At 40.9% G+C, this 20961-nt stretch overlaps 1 protein-coding gene across 1 annotated transcript; it reads right to left on the bottom strand.

Annotated features, from left to right (window-relative positions):
• Positions 1-3656: 3656 nt before the first annotated feature.
• elapor2a (endosome-lysosome associated apoptosis and autophagy regulator family member 2a) lies at positions 3657-18149 on the bottom strand. Its single transcript, XM_054619566.1, has 22 exons — positions 17920-18149; positions 15971-16091; positions 14246-14435; positions 14020-14167; positions 13171-13260; positions 11748-11853; positions 11483-11635; positions 10367-10455; positions 10085-10265; positions 9839-9967; positions 8828-8918; positions 8614-8716; positions 8385-8522; positions 7402-7665; positions 7101-7274; positions 6812-6998; positions 6506-6602; positions 6306-6407; positions 6073-6199; positions 5495-5673; positions 4898-5066; positions 3657-4810 (listed from the first exon to the last, which is right to left on the bottom strand). The coding sequence occupies exons 1-22, from the start codon at positions 18013-18015 to the stop codon at positions 4742-4744; spliced, it is 3003 nt and encodes a 1000-aa protein (XP_054475541.1). The 5' UTR covers positions 18016-18149; the 3' UTR covers positions 3657-4741.
• Between the last annotated feature and the right edge of the window lie 2812 nt (positions 18150-20961).

The following is a 20961-nucleotide window of genomic DNA, read 5'->3' as shown; positions in this document are numbered from 1 at the left end:
AGTACTCTACTCCCAGCTTTTAATGGTCGCACAAATAGCGCACTTAACCCGGATTCTCCTCTCATTTAGTCCAGGGTACTAGTCTCGGACAACAGTCTCACACTCTTCCTCTGACCCTCTCTCTCTAAACCCAACTCACCCCTTGAACCTTTCCCCCGCCACCTTGTGTTCCACCTCATCCCCGCTCTGTGTGTGAAACTCGCTGCTGAGTAGGTCTCAGCCAAGACCACCTAAAGCCAGACCAACAGATTGGGAGCCCACACTCTTAAACTGAAGCACTCAGATGTGGGTGCCCACTGCAGCACATGCCAGCGAGGCGGACTTGAGGAAGTTGGAGGAGGGATGAGGGGAAGGTAGATAAAGAATTTAGAGAGCGTATAGGAAAATGGAAATGGGACTCACAAGTAAAGAAAATGCATCATTTTGAAATACATCACCTTTCTCACTTCGCTGTACTCAGTTTATCATCTCATGTACCCGCTAACTCTCTGTGGAAGCTTCTTTAATTGGCTTTACTCATGAATATCCCTTTCATACAGCTAGCCATCCACTACAGACATGGTTCCTCTATTCAGCCTCTGCCAACTGCCATGTGCTCTACAAAGGTCTCTGTGCTGTAGCCCCTTGCTATACAACAGAATGTGTCCTTGGCCTCTCGACTTTGAAACAAGACAAGATCTCTGCGGCAAAAAAAAAATGAAGCCGAGGTTGAGCTGAACTCTGGAACTGATCAATCAAAGCAATAGTTCCGTGTTTATGATATTTGCAATAAAGAGGCTGTGATGACATCATAATAAATAAGAACAAGCAAACAGCTGGTGTCGTCTGCTCGTCCTTCTGTGTCCGGTCTGCCCTGCTGACTATAAATCTGGTCCATAATCTAGATGTTGAATGTATGTGTACATAGATTTGTCTCTACAGCGACACTGACATCCCCTCACAACCACACACACATGCTCTATTCATAGCGTGTGTTGGCAAATGTTGAAAGACGTCTTTAACACTCCTGCGTAATCTGTTCCCTAAGTGATGGCACTCCAATTAAACCATCGACTGGAGTGCTCACTGCCTTAGGACAATACGCTCCAGTGTGTAGGCTTGTTTTCCTCAAAAGGACTGAAGACAATAAAGAAAGGGTCTAAAAAAGAAACAGATAAGGCGAGTATGTCCTACACTGTCATGTTGATGATTTGGTTCATGAAAATATTACCAATATTGCAGGTACTCAATGTACTCCTGTCATTGCTACCACTGTGTCTTATTCCTGGCTCCATCCTACTGCCTACTGTGCTTACTTGTGCAGAACAACATGTTGACTCTTTTCTTATAGACGGGTAACGGTCGCCCTCTGGTGGTAGGCTCAGGACATTACAGGAATTAACAGGAATAAGGCAGCATGCATGTTTTCAATAGTGTACTGTAATTGTACTTAGTTAATAATACCATTGTTAAACTAAAGAACACAAGTGGAACAACTTCAGCAACAAGATTCCTTCTGTCCAAACCAACAGACAGGCACTCTGCAGTCTGTTCACACAACTGATTATCAATTATAAATACACAACTTCCTTCCTCATTGTAGCCTCACAAGGATAAATCAGAAAAGATACAAAATTTAAACAACTTAACAAAAAATGATCGACAACAAATAAAAGGAGCTACACAATGGCGCCTGAAACTTCTCTTAGAATAAACAGTGGAATAAATCCTCAGCAAAGGGGAAATGCATAAACGATGTAAACTCCACACAGGTGACAGCACAGGAGTGTTTTTACACACCACTTAAAATAGTTATTGCCGTTCTGACTTGCAGAGTTCAGCAGTGTGTAGTTGTACTCACCAGTTCGTATGACACCATGCAAGACTTGGGCAAAGCGAAGTCCACCACAATCTGTTCCAGGTTCAACTTCAACTGGTTCATTCTCAAAGCATAACATGACCAGTCCACTCTGTAACACCTCACTGAAGGTAGAAAGTCCTAAAGAAGAAGCAGAAGTCGCCGCACAGACGATCCACTTAGCATGTTAGCTAGACCCGGCCTGCACCTAATGTACAGGTCACGACCATCAAGGTGACAATACATCCATGGCACTTTCATTGCTCCTGAGGAGTGGGGGATGTATTAGTGGCAATTATAACCACACTCCCCAAGTGGGCTTTATTTGATTTAAGTGGCCTTTGTCAGTGACCTTGGCGGCTGCAACATTTGTAAGGTATCACCTCTCTGAACGTGGAGCTCTGCCCTCCTGCGGCCGCAGACACACCTGCAGCTTCTTCTCTGCACCTGCTGCTGAACCATCTTATTTCTTCCGCTCCATTCTTACAGTTTATCAGGGCTTTTTCCTATGAATTTGACATTTCATGTCGTACCCGTAATTAATATATTTTAAGAAAACTCTAAATAGCGCAAGTACACAAAAAACGACTTTGTTACAGTAACGATATTTAATATAATTCGTTACTTCCACCCCTGCACCTATTTTTTTTCCTTTCTGTTTTCCACTGCTCTCTACAGGAGAAAGGTCAGTAAAGAGCTGAGACCTGGAGCCACAGGCGCTCAAATAATCGTAACTATTTGCTAGAATGTTAAATTTATATAAATAGTTGTCATATTCCCAAATATTATAACAAGACAATATCTTTGATCCTCTAAAGTCAGATTTAAGAAAAACTGCAAACATGGTGTGACGAGGGTCAAGATAGCTACAGATAGTAATAGCTGAGATTTTTTGTTTTTCCCATTGGTTCTTTAAAATATCTTCTATATATTCACACTTAAAAGTGCTGCTCGGACCTGGAGTGAAAACCTTAAATTGAATCAGTCACAGTGCCCCACCAAATTAATATTATCATGCTGTCTGAGATTACTATTCTTTTCATTTTATGGTTTAAATGTGAAATGGATTATACACTTAAAACTCATTCTAGACTTTTTCCCTTAAGCTGTGTAAAGTGATAGAACATGCACTTACTATATATCAAGAACTCAAACTAGAGCATCGTACAGCACAGTCAATGTAATCATATACAGATTTGCAGAACAAAAAACTGTTGGTTATATCATGAAAATAGTTTCAAATACAAGGAAAAACCTTAAAAGTTATTAAATGATGACCCTGAACTGGTGGTGTGACTTGTGTTATGATCATTTTGAAAGTAATAAATCATGTTAAAGTAGTTCTTAATTGCTGAGCCATCAACTTGTAGGATAGGATTTATATCTGGGGCTTGCTCATTTTAGGCTACTGACATATCACAGCTGCTATTGATCAAATGGTTTTGTAATCAAAGTGAGTTTTGAAGCATTGAATAATTCTGGGCCACACAAGACATATTGTTGGATAGATGAATATCTACAAGCGAATATATTTCCCCAAATGCATAGATCACCCACCCTCACAACTAAAAGCTTGAGTACAAGTTGATCAGTAAAAACCTCAAACTTATTGCATTACTCCTACAGTTGTAAATATATGACACTGTAACTGGTAATCATGAACTTTAAATCCTGCACCATAAATCAGCTTTACAAACTGGGAGTTAAAACGCAGATTACACAATGTTAACTACTGTGTCAAAATGATGACATATATTCTGTCTGACATGCAAGTATATGGAATGACACGTTTTGCAGTGTTTGTGATGGATTCCATTTATTTTATTATATTTGCTATGTGGATCAGAAACCGATTTTTTTCTTTTCCTTGAAGAGAGCTCCATTAAAATGTTTATTGTTGTCAAGATCAGGTTTGGGAAACTGTATATTTTCCACTTTAAGTGAACATTTGTCATTACAAAAAAATCTTGAAATCCTATTACTAATGGAAAACAGTCAGTTTACTTGTAAATGTAGTAAACAGTACATTATTGGCTATTTTACTTTACAACTCAACTGCTATGAGCCAAAGGGCAAAAAAAGCATTAAGTTGCCTGCATTTTCAGGACTGATCAATGGACTGATAGTGCCCAAAACATAAATTGTATTGCTTTAAATCCATTTCCAAACAACAATTCCACTTTAACCTGTGCGTCTCCAAGCCCTTCAGAGAGTTTCTCAAAATAATCGTTACTAGGAAATCAATCAAGCCGGGTCCACTTATACATAAATACATAATTATTTAATTTACGTAAATAGACAGTCAACACCACAACCTTAGCCGCATAATATGACATCTTCATTTTCACTTTAGCAAAACACTTCTCCTCGTTACAACTATTTTAACTAAGCAAAAGAACAAACAGATGAGAAGACGGAGGCTTTATATGGCGGTCTGTGTAAACGCCTATGGGAGATGGACACACACACACTCACCATTGATGATCCTGATGGCAAATCCCACCATGGCAGTCTAAACAAGCATTAGACACTGCACAGACTGAAATTAATATCAAAAGAGAACATCAATCAAATAGGTCCTTGTCTTACCCTGAGCTCTTCTAACAGCCTTTCTGACATCAGTTTGAATCAGAATATTACCAGGAAGTGTCTATCACACACACACACCTGCTTCACAGTACTATGCTTCAAGTCGGACGGCTCTGTCGTACCGAGCTTTAAGGCCACCATGTTCGTGACTTCTCTGAACCTGGCTCTAGGTGCATGACGTGTGTGTTAATGCGTGTATGTACACACAGTTGGTATTTCAGGTGCCAGAGCTCATAAAGGGGGTGGTTGGTTAAAGGGGTGGTTCAGTGGAGAGTCTCTCGAGGGTCCGATCTCCCCCCTCACTTTACGACCTCTCTAGCTCCATACCAACGCTTTGGAATGAGAGGAGTTTAGCTGCACATGTTCATAGTGCTCTCCATTTCCCTGAGAAAATGAAAAACACACATTATTTCTAAAGTTTATCAAATACTTTTATCAATGTGAAAAGTACAACGATGCTGTGACTCTCACCTTGGATGCTATCGCTTTGAGTTTGCCAAGTAGAGAAGGTTTTGTGTACACGATATCATCCTCCATGTCTCCCTCGTTCTCTCCCTCCATCATGGCGCAGCTGTCAGCTCCTGGCATCTCACACTCCTTATTGGCAGATATCACCAACCGAGAGTACTTGTACTCCAACCTAGCAAAGAGACAAGTGACACAATCAATACTGTAGGGAAAAAAAACAACTATTGTCCTCATGAATATTGACAAAATCTGTGATGTGACAAGGAAACAATCGCAGAAGGGATAGGATTAAACAATAGAGATTTGGAGTAGATTATGAGATAAAGTAAGAGATAAAGCTGGTGGGAAAGTAAGGAGCGAAGAAAAATAAAAGAAAGTAATATAGTGAGCATGAAGGGGGAAAAGAGGAAGTGGTGTGGAGTTGGAAGGAAAGAGGCAGATAGAGGAAGGGAAAAAGAATAAAAGATAAAGAGGGATGAAGTTAGGAAGGAATAGAGGAAGGAAGTAGAGTAGTAGGAAAAGAAAAAAGGAAGGAAAGAAAGAAGGAAGTAGATGGAGAGAAACAAAAAAACTTTGCAGAAAGGAAAAAGGGAATCGTACCTTTTGTTCTTCTTCCAGAAGTAGCAGGTGAGCGAGACAAGCAGCACTGCGGTGAAAGCTCCCATCCCCGCACCGAGCCGTACCCAGAACTCCATACCCTCACATGGCAAGGTTTTCTTTTCAGGCAGGGTCACACCTCCCATGCACAGCTTTGGTTCAGTCCACACATACAGCAGGTCCTGAGGAAGAACACGCATATATAGCAGCAAATAAGCCAAAACATACACTGAATATTGTATATACATACAATATATCATTTCCCTCACAAACAGTGCAGTCTGTAAGTATTTAAGGGACTTGAAATGGAGTAGCTTAACTCCTGCACACTAAATTCCTAGTGAAACAAAAACTGTTAAAGTGCTGACTTTCAGCTTTGAGGGTGTTTGCATCCATATTGGTTTGGGGGGTTTATAAATTAGGCTCTAAATTCTACACAGTCAATGGGATGTGGGCGTAAAGAACCCTCAAATTAAAGCTGCCAGCGCTTTGAATCATTTAAAATCCATTGTGTTTTACACAAGAAACCAAAATAAATCAGTCCCAATACTTCTGCAATAAATATGTCCACACACACACACCTGGTGTCCTCCTTTGCAAGCTCCCTCTATCTGATGGTAGTCTCTCTCTGTGCACGTAGGACAAGCTCCTGAGCTCTCCCATAGGAAATGAAAGGTGCAGCCGTCGCATGTTCCTGCAGGGCACTGACTGAAAAAGCCAAACACAAGCTGTCACCTCGACACCATAACACAGCATTGATAGATAAAGGTTACATGTGATATAAGAAAGGGAATCAGTGACAAAGATGTAGTACCTGGGAACTGTGAGCTCTCCTTTAGTGCTCTTCTCTGCATTACAGCGAATTGTCACCACTGCGCTCCGGCCTGACTCACAAGATGAGGTCGGCTCCAGGGACCTTAGCAAGGCAAAGACAAAAAGCAGGACATAACTTTAGAGCACAACATTTTTTTGGACTTGGATTAAAGAAAAAGAAATCTGAAATAATAGATGTACCTGTAGTAGAAGTTGACATCAGCGACTTTCTTGGTGGTTTGGGGGTACAGCTCTGGTCTCGCCCTTATTCCATCAAGTGTACTATCAACTGTCACTCCTGTTAATAATATACACAGACATTATCATTTAATGTGTGTATGTACAATTAATGCATCTTTGATTTTCTCTCTCCAGTAACATGAATGTGATATTATTTGATAAAAGACCAGCCTTTTTGAGTCATTACATCTTTACCCTTCAAAGCGGTACAAAAAAAACAAATGCAGCGCTTCGCACTATACGAGTCTGCATCTCATGCTCACTAACCAAGTAATGTGTCAGCCAGGTTAATGGACTGTGAGGTGAGCGCTGTGTTGAAGCCTCGTCCAGTAGCTGGGATTATTGTGGACTGACAGATGAAAGTCTTGACAGCATTGATTCCTTCGCCTTTCTCCCTCTGGTAGTCGGTGATGGATAGGTCTGTTACATTGTCTGTGCACACTGCCAGATGAGCCTTAAATTAAAAAAAGAGAAAATAACAAGGGTATTGCATTTATACGGACAAACATTTGATTACATATACTGTGCATATGTGTGTGTTCTCATCTCATCACACCTTTCCTCCACACAGGCTGATATTGAAGTTGTGGAAGTACTTGGTTCCTTTGGAGGTAAAGCTTGGACCGTTCATTAGTGATCCTACGGACCCAAGGAGGCTGAAGTCATAAGTCAGAGTGACATTGCCCTCAGTGTGGGTGAAGTGACAGTCACTGTAACATAAACTGTGGTCCTGTAAAAAACAAACAAAAAAGAAAAAAAACATGGAAAGCGGGATATGGTTATGCTTTATGTGAATCATTTAAAAAAGAAAATCCAAAAAGTTGGATTCCTTTCCCCATTTTCAAAGAAAAACCAACCTTGTCGCTCTTGCTAGCCGGTCCACAGGGTTTGCAGGCGTCCGGGCCCGGCGTGGCATGCGGGACGAGGTATGTGTTACGGGGACACTCTGTGCACTGGCTGGTGCGCTCGTCAATGTAGTGTCCAGGTGGACACGGCACACAGGTAGAACTGGAGGGTTGGGTGCTGAGGGCACAAGCCCGGCACCTAGAGGCCACCCCATCGACCACGTTACTCACTGAGATGGAGTAGATTCGCACCACGTCGTTGACGTACCGGCGTACCTGAGAGAGACAAACGGGTACAGAACGATGCTGCTAAAAAAGGTCCTGTGGAGTTTTGAAACTTTTTTTCCCCAGAGACTAACAAAGACCCCCACATACGAGTGGATCCCCACATACAGTATTGGTACTTTATACAAGATGTAGTGCAGTTCTTACTTGAAATGCCCACATTCTTGCTAAACAGGTGCAAGAGCAAGTTAATGATTCAAGCTGCACCTAAATGAGTACAGAGATAAGGTAGTCTGTTTGATTTGTGGTTAGGTTTAAACACTAACACCACAGCAGATAGTAAACGTATTAGCCAACAATAGGGAGTGTTCGGTGTACCAAGTGTGGAGCGGATTTACAAGACCGAAGGCTGTCCCAGTTGTTGTTGTTTGAATTGGTTGAATGTGCTCTGAAAAAACCGACAGTAAGTCTTTCAGAGCAGTCTGGTCCAGGACAAGAGACAATTAATATGTTGCTTGTCTTTTGAAGGACCAAGTGACCAAATCCTGGGTCAGTGGCCAGTCCTCCACAGCTGAGCACAGAGGAAAACACTATGAAACATGTGAACTTGCTGGGTGAGCTTCTTTAAGGCAGGATTTCAGGGAACACATATACGAGTAACTGCCTTTTGGGCTCTTTGATTGAAACAAGGAAACTTAGAATACACACACAAAACAATAATAAAGACATTAAAAGCAAACACATAGGTCCAGTAGTTAACTCATACTTACATCTGAAGGCTGGTTTGTCCTCTGGAAAGCCCATGTGTAGGAAACCGAGGCATTCTGTGTCATGATGTGTGTGTAGGTCTGTCTTGTTTTGGTTCTCTCCCATGACTCTACCACCGTAGTACTCTGCCTGTTTACATCCTAAAGAACAACATTTTCACTCCACTTTATTCACACCACCTGTATAACAATGTATATGTGGCAGCAAACATCTGTCAGGTGCTATTCTTACCATCATGAAGTAGAACTCGCAGTCAGCAATACACACAGTTTCAAATTCAAATGCGATGCGACCGAACTCCGTCCCAGAATGACTCGACATGGACGTAGGGAGCCTGGTGGCAGATGAGAACAGAGAAGAGGAGGAATCAGTCACATGAAAACAAAACAGACAGCTGAGTGACGAGAACGATGGAGACTGAAAAATACAACATGATTGTACTTACTTGAAGCCAGGAACATGGATGTTGAGGATGAGGTAATCATTATCCGAGCTCCCTGCTCCACTCTGGACATGATCACCTGCCACCTCCCAGCCTATAGGACAGGACAAATATACATTACTCAACTATTAAAGGTTTAACTCTTGTCAATTCAAATCAAAGAGACAGTGTGTCGATTTGGTGGCAACAAAAAAGCAAAAGGCTCTCGCTAGAGCCAGTGTTTGGTTTGTCCGTCCTGGGCTACTGTAAAAACATGGCAAATCAACCAGCTGACACCATAAAGAGGACCAACTCCGTATGTCAATATAGAGGGCTCATTCTATGTCTACAAAAACAAAACGATTCTTAGTTTCATGTGATTATACTCCAATGAAAACATATTTATGAGTATTATATATTTATGAGTATTATATTCCATTTCTGCTAATAGATCACCATCCACACTTCCCGGGGACATAATAATAATAATAATAATAATAATAATAATAATAATAATCAATCCTTTATTAGTCCCACAATGGGGAAATTATTTCTCTGTTATTTAACCCATGGAGCAATGGGCCCGGGAGCAACTTGGGGTTACGAAATGCTACACACTTCCCGTAGAAGAATAGTTCAACAATGTGTAAAAAAACGTATTTATCATCTTGCAGAGAACCAGATAAGAGGATACCACTCTCCTGTCTGTATAGTCAAAGTAAAGCTGCAGCCAGCTGCCGATTAGCTTAGCTTAGCACATGAGTGTTGCTGTCACCATGAAGCTGCTGGTCAAACAGTGGAGGCTCCAGAACGTTACTGCCTCTGGCCAAGCTACGGTAACTATCTCTTGGCTTCAACTTCATATTCACCATACAGACTTGAGAACGCTATCAATCTACTTATCTCACTTTTGGCAAGAAAGCACATGTCCCACAATTGTTACATGTTCCTTTGAGAGGGGCATTCAGGGACAGAATGACCAATAAAGAGAGAGAGAGAGATCACTGGTGGACACATCTTGCCAGATATACTCACCATTCATACCGTCACATTTGGAGTTGCCCACATTGAAACAGGAGGTCTTCATGTTCGCAGGAAGAACATTCCACCATTTATACTCGTAACCCAAGGTGGGCTCAGTGCCTGCTGGACACCGATCACACGCTGCGGGATGAACACAATCAAAAGACACAATTTGGAAACCACACGTGGCAAAAACAAACGTAACTGAAGGAAAATAGCAGGGAGGAATAAAATATAAATCAAGAGGGTTCTCAGTACGTTTCATCCCATCAGAATAGGTCCCAGGTGGGCATGGTGAGCAGGTGGCTGTGTCATTGTTATAGAAACCAGGGTTGCAGGGGGGGCAGGGCTCCTTTTCTCCACTTGGAGGCAACGACTCAGCTCCAGTCACATCCTCCAGACAGATTTTAGGTTCAATCCACTTATATATGACCTGTGTCTGAAATTACACAGAAATGGAATGGTTATGGACAAGAAACTGTGATTACAGAAGGGGATTTCTCTTGGTATTTAATCTGGAGTTGGCCTCTTTTCTCTCACCTTGCCTTCATGGTCACATGCTGTGTGGATCTGGAAATAGTCCTTCCTTGAACATGGAGGCCGGACCTTACACACAGCAGATCCCTCCGCTAGGAAAAGAAAGGTGGTTATAAGGCAAAATAAAAGATAAACTTTACACAGAACCCTGCAAATACTGTAGCGCTTTAATAATAACCTTTCTCAAACACGCTACAGAGCATTAAACATAAAAGCCATGCAGCTAAATCATTAAAACACAAGAATTCAAATAAAATAGAGAACCATTAGGTTAAAATACAGTATAGTAAGAGTAAGTGAAGAAAGTAGCAGAATATGTGATACAAGATGTGAATGCAGATGAGTATAAAAGAATAGAAAAGCATTTTGGGCAAGAGACTCTGCTAAAAACACAGCAGTGAAGCTCAGGAGTCATACAATATGCATAAAGAGGTGTACTGAATAAAATATGTAATATTTTCTGAATACTCTAGCCTTCTTACACTTCACTTCTCCTTGACTTTACTAAAAAGGAAACACATTCACAGCATCATCTGAGGAATATTAGCTGTGAAGATACTTTATATCACAGCAAATTAAAGAAGTAATAAAAGCAGTGTTTTTACTACTTTCATTTCATTCAATTAGACCACGTTAGAATATCAGCCATGTTTCTTCTTACTGAAACTAATTTACTACCTTTACTAATAGCTGGCCTTGCCTCTCAGCAGGGTCTAGTACAGTGCCTTACATGCAAAATGTATTCTAGTAAATCCCTGTTGAGAAACATGCTAAAATAGACCAGGGAGCATATTACTTCAAAAATACAAAAAGTACAAGAGCATAGTCGCTACATCCCGTGCCAAAATCAGAGACTCCCTTGCGATCACACAAGACCTCCACACTGAACTAACCAGCATGTTTCTCCTTCTGAAGTTTGACTAATGTGGCTGAAAATAGGACAAGCTCTCTTTCTATCCTGATCTCTGTGTTATGTGCCTCTGTGAGAAGCACCGATAACAATTAGGCTACACTGAATACTGCCCTGCAGTTACACTGTGTTGTTTCAAAGATTCAACATAATGTAGGTTTTTAAATGCCGTGCAACGTGTGCACATCTTTTTGTGTGTGTGTTCCTACCTGCATACTGAGTGGTAGTGTTACAGGGGGTGCAGGAGCTGGCCCCGTGGCCAGCGAAGGCGTCCCGAGGACAGGGATCGCATGCAGTGGATCCTGGGACTCTGCTGAACGTCCCCGGCTTACATGGGAAACACTCGGATGTGTAGGCAACTCCTGGTGGAAGGAAACACAGAAAAGGAATGAAAAGGGAAATAGTTTTTTGTGTATTGATTCGTCATTGATTACAGAGAGAAGTTGGGATAAGAGATGGGAATTTCTTACTGACCTTCTATTTGAACATTTTTTAGCAAAACAGGCTTCACCCCTTTGGCTCTCATCACGACCCCACCGGTCCTCCAGTACAGGATGTTGGTGCCAGATTTCAGGTTCACCTAGAATACATAAGATTTATATCATACAAGCTGTGCCAGTGCAGTAGTTAAGAGAGCACATTTAAGTCAGGCTGTGCTTTATGTAGCACTAATTAACAAGATATGCCATCTAAAAATTACTGAAAACTTTTATTTTTACAATAAACACCTGAAATGATGAAGGCACTTGCGAATGACAAGCTAGTACAAAATGTAAACCATACTTTGGTGTTTCATTTTGACCTTTTTGGGTAAGATTTCATTAAACATATATTTTTTCTCTTCACATATGTACCAAATCTAGGGCAATGAGGAAGATCTTGGATAGATAACAATAAGAATCAAATATGAATCAAAATTTAAATCATACCCTCTACTTAGCTTGTTTACAAGATATTTAGGTAAGGCTTATCTATAGTGGGAACCATAAGTGCTACTTTTGATGAATGGGAAGAACAACACTGAATGGGAATGCTATTTACGCTTTCAGCCCATAAATAATTCATAAACAGTGACTAATTGGTTTGGGTTACACTCAAACAAATTGCGCCAAAATGTACAACCATTCAAGACAAACTTCCACACAATGCATATTTCAACACACAATGATGATGTAGTACCTAAGGGCATGGTTTTCAGACTGTTAAAAACATAATTTAGCTCCAATTAGTTGGTTTTAAACATTGAAACTAATTATATTTAGAAAAAACAAAGCGACAAACTGGCAGCTGCAATAACTAAATCACACACATTTGTAAGACCGCGCCAAATGCTAGAGCTGTGCCTTCACTGGATATGATCATGTCATTGAAATGGAAAAAAATTAAGCATAAAGCTGCACCATGAATATTCTGGAAATAAAATCTGAAAGCAGTCAGTAATTCATTCAACAGCAACTTCATGCAAGCAAATTGCTTTAAGGCATATGAGAATGTTACCTAACGGAATTAAAATGTTCTACTTTATATGGTTTAATGTATTAATCCAAAGGCACTTCATTGGTGCAATCGTGTAAATAAAACTTCAAGAGAGAACAAAGTAATTTGATTGGTGTATTAATCATGTAAATAAAACTGACACAAAACTATGCTGCCATAAAACATACCCACAGTGCAATAACTGCACAAATAGAAACTAATTTTACAGTGTGGCTGGAAAAATACTGGAGAAAACAATAAGTGATGGCAGCCTCTTGTGTACTAGCAAGCTTCCTGCTTATATCCACCCATTTCTTTCTGCTCCGCCTGTGCATAACACATTTATTTTGGTAGACCTAGGCCAGCTGCCAAAGATGTGTCCTCTGTGGCTATTGTTCATCTTACTGCATAAAACACTTACCGTATGCGTTGCCCATTCACCGTGATTGGTGAGCTTGAGCCACTTTGTATCAGCAGACTGATCCATCTCCTGACATTGGTCATTCTGGATCTAAACACACACACAAACCATTAACGTCCATCAGCTGAAACTCTCGCCTCTTTTATGGTAGTGTAGTGTTTGTGCCTTCAATATTAATTTATTCACTCATGCACTGATACACAGTAAAAAACATGAAGTGTTGATGTGACTTTTGCCTATTGACAGAATTGTGTGTTGTTTGTTTTTTATTGAACAATACAACATCTGTCTTTCATAATTGATAATAAAAAATAAAAAATGGCTTCATTATACTACAGCTCACAAAATCTTAATTAATCCAGCCCACCTGCCTTCAATTAAACACAAAACAAGTGACTCATCATTTGACTTTCCATTGCAGACAAAAGCACTGGTGCAACAATTGATTTGAGTTATGGCTCTGCTCTGTTTAAGCAGTATACAATGTCAGTGAGCCTGCATGCACAATGCAGGGCCTTGGACCTGGTACACCTGGAATGAAATTCAGCCAATAATAATATAATTGCTTTTGCCTGCTATGACGTGTCAGTGTGCCTGTCACGAGAAAGGCCTACCAACAGTATAGTATGTTGTCTGATTTATGCATCTTGTTAGCATGATGCTGATCTGGGGCTATTTCTACTTAGATACAGTATTTTATTCCAATGCATTGCTTGAGATTTAACTCAAGAAATACTGAAGTATGTGTTTGTGTAAACACTGCCAAACAGCCTCCACTTAAACAGAAATATCGATTGACAAAAAAGACAAAAGTAAAAAGATAAAACCAAATGAATATTTGAAACTCACAAAGAACTCAAACAGCAGGTTGTTGTCAAGATACTGGTACTCAAAGCTGACAGAGCCCTGTTTCTTCAGATGAACAGCATAGATGAGAGACACTGTGCATTCGTCCCTGTTGGACTCCAGATAGTTTCCTTGAGGCACCCAGGTAGAACTGCAAGGAAAGACATATATTATTGATTTTACACTTGCAATCCGAATTTCAAATTTTTTTCTTGTCCTAATCGCCCACCTGTTGCAGGTGAGCCTGTCGTCTCTGTGGGGATTGTACTCCAGTGAGGTTGCCAGGCTACTGAATCCAGCAGGCATGGAATCCCATTGATCGAAGCGGATGCCGCTGCCGAGGGAGTAGCTCCCTGCTGCACACGGGGTACACTCCTGAGCCGACATCTCGAGGAACTCCCCGGCCTCGCATGAGAAGGCTGGAGGACACACAAAGGCAAGGAAAAGGGGGGTGGAAGGAAGAGGAACATAAGTCATTTCCCAACCGTCTTTGAAGTCTGCCGCAAAAATCATAAACACAATATAGAATCGCACTGACTGAAGATGACAGAGAAAACGGCCATGCAAATCACTGCCGCATTCAGTATAATGTAGCCCCAGTGCTCAGGGAACCTAATCCTTACATCCTGTTACACACTGTGTCTGTCTCAGCGCTTTTTGCTCACCGAGCAGCCCTCATGTCTTCTGCTTCTGCCAATGTTTGAAACTGTCAGCTTTTCCTCATACCTGAGCTGGTCAAACGCACTTTTGTGAAGCCCCGCTATACTTTAAAAACAACCAATGCAAAATGCGGGTGGGTACACAACTTGTGCAGCACACAAAAGCAGGTGTATGTTAATGTGTGCAGCAGGAAGTGCTTGTAGGTGTGATTTGATTTAGGATAGTTTGCTTTGGCACTCATTTTCATGGTCACATAATGAATTGGTGACAGTTAACTTTATTAACGGGGCCTATTGCAATTCATTACCCTGCAATGCATAGCCTCATCGGATCTAATGCTTTATATTTTGTCCAATTGCTATGAGGAAAAAGGTTTCTGGTGTTCTTTAAGTGAAATGTCTAAGAGTTTGAAGAGGAAGAAGGAAACAGCAAATGTCAAAATAACAAAAGGTGAGTAATGCAACATGAAGATGGAAATGGCAACAAGCAATGTGGAAGGAACAATCCTCAGGACAATCCATTTCCTGATCTATTATTATCATGAGAAACACTAGCTGTCCATCAACATGCACCCCGTATTCTGTTACGTTATCATTTATCTAACACACAGATTTACCCAATGATGATCTCAACTGAGCCATTGGTGAAGTGGTGTCGTGACAGCGCAGGGCAAACCTGTTCTAGGGAAGTCTAACAAACGAACAAACTTGATTGACCACCTTGTAGGAATTTACGTGCTTTTACACAATAATAAAGTAAGTTTCCTGGTTCATGATAAGGCACATTTCATATTCAGTATTTAACACTCTCTGTGATTCACCTTTCACTTAGCAGACCTGTTTCCATGGCAAAACATTAGCACTGATCTGTAATCATTATCTATATGGCAGATGAATAAGTGTGTCCATTCAAAAGCACAAACTCTTTCAACCTACTGTCATTTTAATCTATTCATTTATAACTAAGACGCTTTGTTAGGACAGATTTTTTTTCATGGTTAGAGATGTTGGAGGGACACCAACATCTGTCACCAGTTACTGCCCCTCATATTAGACCCATACAATTATTGTGATGGCCTACATGGCCCCATCAATGAATGAGCAAAGAGCAATTATGTGACAGTGTTTTGCTCTGAGAGTATTAGCTTTGCTCTGTAGTTGGTTGGAGACTCTCCAAACAGGGTCAGTCAGGTTGTAGTGGGGAAAATGCCAGGCTACTGATAAGAAGGTGAGATACACACATCCACTTTCACTATCACACACGCACACACACACACACACACACGTATACTTACTGCACTCTGTGCCGCGTACTGGCTCTGGTAGTCCAGTGCAAGCCCCGGGGCTCTGTGGGATTGCCACTCTCCACCGTGATCCCGTGCTGTCACACTCTGTGTACTCATAGTAGTAGTCCGTCTGCCAATTACAAACACACACACACACACACACACACACACACAAAACAACTGCATTAGAAATCAGGGCGCCACGACAGTCATGGACCCAAACAATTAGCAAATGTAGGCCAGAAGGCAGGTCAGTAAACACCACACGAGGCCTCCACCCACATCAGAGTCCCTGAGTCATCTCACTCTGGGTGTGAATGCATCAGAGCAGACCAAATGGCTGGTGCTACTGCATTAGCAACCAGCACTGAAATTAACTTCCGTAGGCAGCTGCTCTTGGTTTACAAAACATGACCGCCTGCTACGCTGCGTTATCTCTCAAGCCACAACCACTCTTCTCGCCTGGATACACAACATACCATCTCCACGGTGATGGGAACAGAGGGGTGGCAGCAGGCGGAGGCGTTTTACCAGCATTTATTTTACATTTCCTGGATGACCACTTAGACATTTGTTATTCCCATGCTATAGTTTTGATCTGTGGTCTGGAGAAAAAAAACCATTAGCTTGATGTTCTCGCCTCCACAGAGCCTCTCTCCATCTTTCCATCTACAGAGAAAGGGTGGCCTAATTTCTGACAGTTTACATAATGTTGCTCCTTGAGCCAAACCAGATTTTGACACCACAGCACATGCAGGCTGTTGTGTGCGGAATGATTTTCATTGGCGTCTGTGGGTCCGGAGATAGAGCTCAGTCACACTGATGATAATTAGAAAAGAGGCAGAATTGAGCATTAGCAGCCGACCAAAATAAAAGGTTTTAAAATCACAGCTGCAGTGATTCGAGACACAAGAAATGTTAAGAATATAGCTGTGTTCTGAACTCCGTTGCATTAAAACTATCTCTTGTGACTCCTACAAGAGCTGTGGTCAAACACTGCTTTGGCAGATTTCAATACTCATCTCACACCATAATTCAGCATAACAGTCTCTAGTCCTGAATGCATGTTGAGATGAGATTTCAACCAACACATCAGCTCTGATGTCATGCGTTGTCATCCCACAAAATGTAGCACCATACAGCCCTTCACTGGAGAGCCGCAGTAATCTCTCAGCCAGTGTGAAAAGAGAGATTGAGCCATTCATTTAAGGAATGTTGCTCCTCTATCTTGGGACTGTCCGTCTGCTTTGAGACTGAGCTGCCAGCCAGAACTTAGGAGGTGTTGAGCTGAGCCAGACCAGAGGGAAGGAAAGGCCAGTCCATGCAGGAAACTGATAACAGCCTGAACAACACTGGAGTGGTGAAGTTCAACACACACAGCAGACATTACATTACATTACATTACAGTCATTTAGCAGACGCTTTTATCCAAAGCTTACAGGAAGTGTATTCAACATAGGTATTCAAGAGAACTACTAGTCACCAGAAGTCATAAGTGCATCTCCTTTCTTAAACAAGCATCTTAAAGCATAAACCAGAGCAAAAGTATAGTGCAGAGGCAGATTACTACGAAAACAATAATTGCAACAGACTAATACGAATATAATAAGTGCTACAGACTAATACGAATATAATAAGTGCTACAGACCTCATCAGAGATTCATGACTCCCCCAATGTTGTTCAAACTTGTTCTCTTTACAAAGACAGTGGTGATTTAAGGTACATTCGTATTCCCACCTGCTGCAAAGGGCGAGTAATTGAAATAACATACCATAAATCAATCCGGAAACGTGTCATCAAGTTTAAATCGTATTTTAATGAGGATTACCAACACACTGTCATCCCAATCTGTGCATCTTTTTTCTAATTGCCATCCCTGTCAGTGAGCTCTAACAATTAAAACGCAGGCAGTGAAACAGGATGAAGCCTTTATTGATCGACTGTGTGCATCTCTCACCTCGGTACACAGCCGGTGTCCTTTGGCCCCGTCAATCAACCGGAGAGCGCAGAGGATGAGAGCGCAATTGGCGACGAACCAAACCGAGGACCGCATTGTGGAGAAACGAGGGGGGGAGAAAACCGGGATGGATCAGTGAAGCCGATCATAAACCTGATCCAGATACTAGTCACCTGCTTCTGTCGCCTCCCGTCGGCAGATTGTTACCCTTTACCACCTGCGATTACCCCTCAGGGCGTCCTCATCACAGTGAAGCGATGTGGAGCAGAAGAGCGCCTCCGTTTACGGGTTTCAAAGTAAAACACGCCATTTAAGTGTCACCAGTTTATATTTTCTGTGACTATTTTTTTTCCTTTAATTGCGAGAGAATTTACATTACATTACATTACATTACATTACATTACATTACAGTCATTTAGCAGATGCTTTTATCCAAAGCGACTTACAATCAGTAGTATATTACATATCATTCACCCATTCACACACTGATGACAGGCTACCATGCAAGGTGCCACCATCAGACTCTAACTAACATTCATGCAACATCCAGTCCACACCGATGGCAAGCCTTCAGGAGCAACTTGGGGTTAATTTAGTTTTTATGTAGCCTCCACCAGTGTCCATTGACTATTTTTTTTTCAAGAGTTACCATTTAGTTCTTTTATTTTGAAGGCAAGGTAGTAATTTCTGGTATTTCTTCTGACTATTAATGGTGACTTGACGCAAGTGTGTGTGTGTGTGTGTGTGTGTGTGTGTGTGTGTGTGTGTGTGTGTGTGTGTGTGTGTGTGTGTGTGTGTGTGTGTGTGTGTGTGTGTGTGTGTGTGTGTGTGTGTGTGTGTGTGTGTGTGTGTGTGTATCCATCCACCGGTTCTGACGCTCCTATGACGTCGATCTGGAAAAAAATAATATGCTGTTGTCTTGTAGATTTTAGAAAAGAATAAAGAAATGCGCAATTCATAATAACCTAAATACACATAGGCTATCTTAAAAATATAGCTAGCCTTTGGGTATTTAGGTTGGATGCCGATAACTAAAGGCAAATGAACAGTCTATGTTGGGATTATTGTTGCAGATTTGTTTGATCTGTTGCTGTGAGAAAAGACATGTTGAAAGGACCAGGCTGCATTTTCTCCTTATGTTGAAAACAGCCTCGGTTAGATACAGTGTATTGTTCCTAAATCCCAACATTTGCAGTACACATCCCTGACCGCCAGAGGGAAGCCAAGCTCTGCGTGTCTCATCATCACTACAAGATGGATCACATAAGCTGCGTTGTTATTTTTCTGCCTCCAATCAGAGCATTCAGTTTGTGTTATTGAGGAATGGAATGGTTTTCATAGAAATAAATGGCTTATTTGAACATTATTTGGAAGTCTGGCTCAGTGAGCAGAATTTACTCAGCTTCCAGGACCTGGTGCTGTGGCAATAGGACAAACTGTGTCTTAAGATAGGTCAGTTTATGCCTCCTGTTAGTTTGTGAATAGGTGATTCAAATGAAAGCAATGACAGCAGTGCCAATAAGGCTGAATCATCATACAGTATCATGCTGCGGTAGAATAGAATAAGGGAACACAAGCGATGTGCAACTGAGAATCTCAAGAATATAAGGCCTTTTATGTTAAGACTTCCTCAGTGCAACAGAAATGATGTCAACCAAACTTACTGCCATTGTCATTTTCGTATCAAGTTAAAATGAATACAATATGGGTCTGACTGTATCTTAGACTTAGTATTTCCGTGTTTCCCCAGAATTTCTGTTGCAAATTTTTGCAGTTTTCTAACAGCCTGTTTAATGGTGGTTCCCTTATAGTGTAATGATGGCGATAAACCATATAAATGCAATTGAATTCTCTTCAGGTCTGTAAAAATCTGTTACTGTCTTTAAGAGCTACAGTTCCCACAAGCTGCCCAGTGATTCTTTCAAGGTGGTGTCACATTATCTAGCTCTCTCCTTTCAACAAATGTCTACCCTTATACTGTAAGTAACCATTAGGTATTCTATCTATCAGAATAAACATGTTGCAGATATGTATAAATTACATAGCATAACAAAAAGTTACCACATGCTTTTTATTAATTACTCTTGCAACTATATCCCCTCTAAGCTTCCAAGCAGTTAGTGAAAAATGTCCCTCTGTTTATTTGAGACAAAAGAGCTCATGCATGTTTTATGATCACACCCTGGTTCAATTTGTCAGGGTGTGTTACGCTCACAACACAGAGCTGCCTTAATAAGAGAGTAAATGGAGGAGAGACAGAAAGCATAACGGCTTTTGATTATTTTAACAAGAGAGGGGGAAACAAACATTTACATGAGAGTTTATTGAAATCCCTCTTTAGAGGACAGAGATTATGATTTAGTTATTTTTCCTTAGAAATGTTTACTCTTCAAAAAATCAATACAATAATATTTTTATCAATATTATTCTTATCCCAGGGACTACACCTGCATGTGGATCTGTCAGTATATTAGTGCATATTGCTTAATGCATACTATCATTGCTCCACATGAGTAACATTATCTGGTGTGATTGTTGTTGTGTCTGGTGTGTCTACTAACAGCAAGTCGACAACTACAAGACTGAGTCCAGCAACATATCATAGTGTACCACATTCTCCACAACCATCAGAAACAGATCACTGTTCAGGAGAAGATGTGTGCAAGATGGTTACATCACCAATTGTAAAACAGAAGAACAATATAGATTATAGAGTATGAAGAAATGTATTTACAGTGACAAACTAATCAATCAACAGTTCATAGTATTGTATTTATTACAATATTCAAATGACATGTAAGTTAAAGTTAAGTTAACACAAATTAAACCCATTTTGTCATTTTTGTGCATTTTTTTTTGTGCATTTTCACAGTTCCAGGTCTGTGTAGTAAAATGAGCCTTTTTTCATTTTACACAAATCACAAATGGATACACAATGAATACACCTTGCTTAAAGTCATGCAGTCAGATACCACAGCCCTTCAATAGATCCTGCCTTCATGAAGGTTATAGTAATCAGATTTATTTGAATCTGTTTTAGAA

The sequence above is a fragment of the Anoplopoma fimbria genome, chromosome 19, assembly GCF_027596085.1.
Source record: "Anoplopoma fimbria isolate UVic2021 breed Golden Eagle Sablefish chromosome 19, Afim_UVic_2022, whole genome shotgun sequence".
In the NCBI taxonomy this organism is placed as follows: Eukaryota; Metazoa; Chordata; class Actinopteri; order Perciformes; family Anoplopomatidae; genus Anoplopoma; species Anoplopoma fimbria.
This window is presented reverse-complemented; position numbering and strand designations above follow the sequence as displayed.

Bases quoted from the DNA above. Each gene is read 5' to 3' on its own strand.
- elapor2a (XM_054619566.1), bottom strand. From the start codon at position 18,015: ATGCGGTCCTCGGTTTGGTTCGTCGCCAATTGCGCTCTCATCCTCTGC. The intron at 11,636-11,747 runs GTCAGTAAGAAA...TCCTTCCACCAG, and splicing joins AAAAAATGTTCAAATAGAAG to GAGTTGCCTACACATCCGAG. The intron at 8,717-8,827 runs GTAAGTACAATC...ATCTGCCACCAG, and splicing joins ATCCATGTTCCTGGCTTCAA to GCTCCCTACGTCCATGTCGA.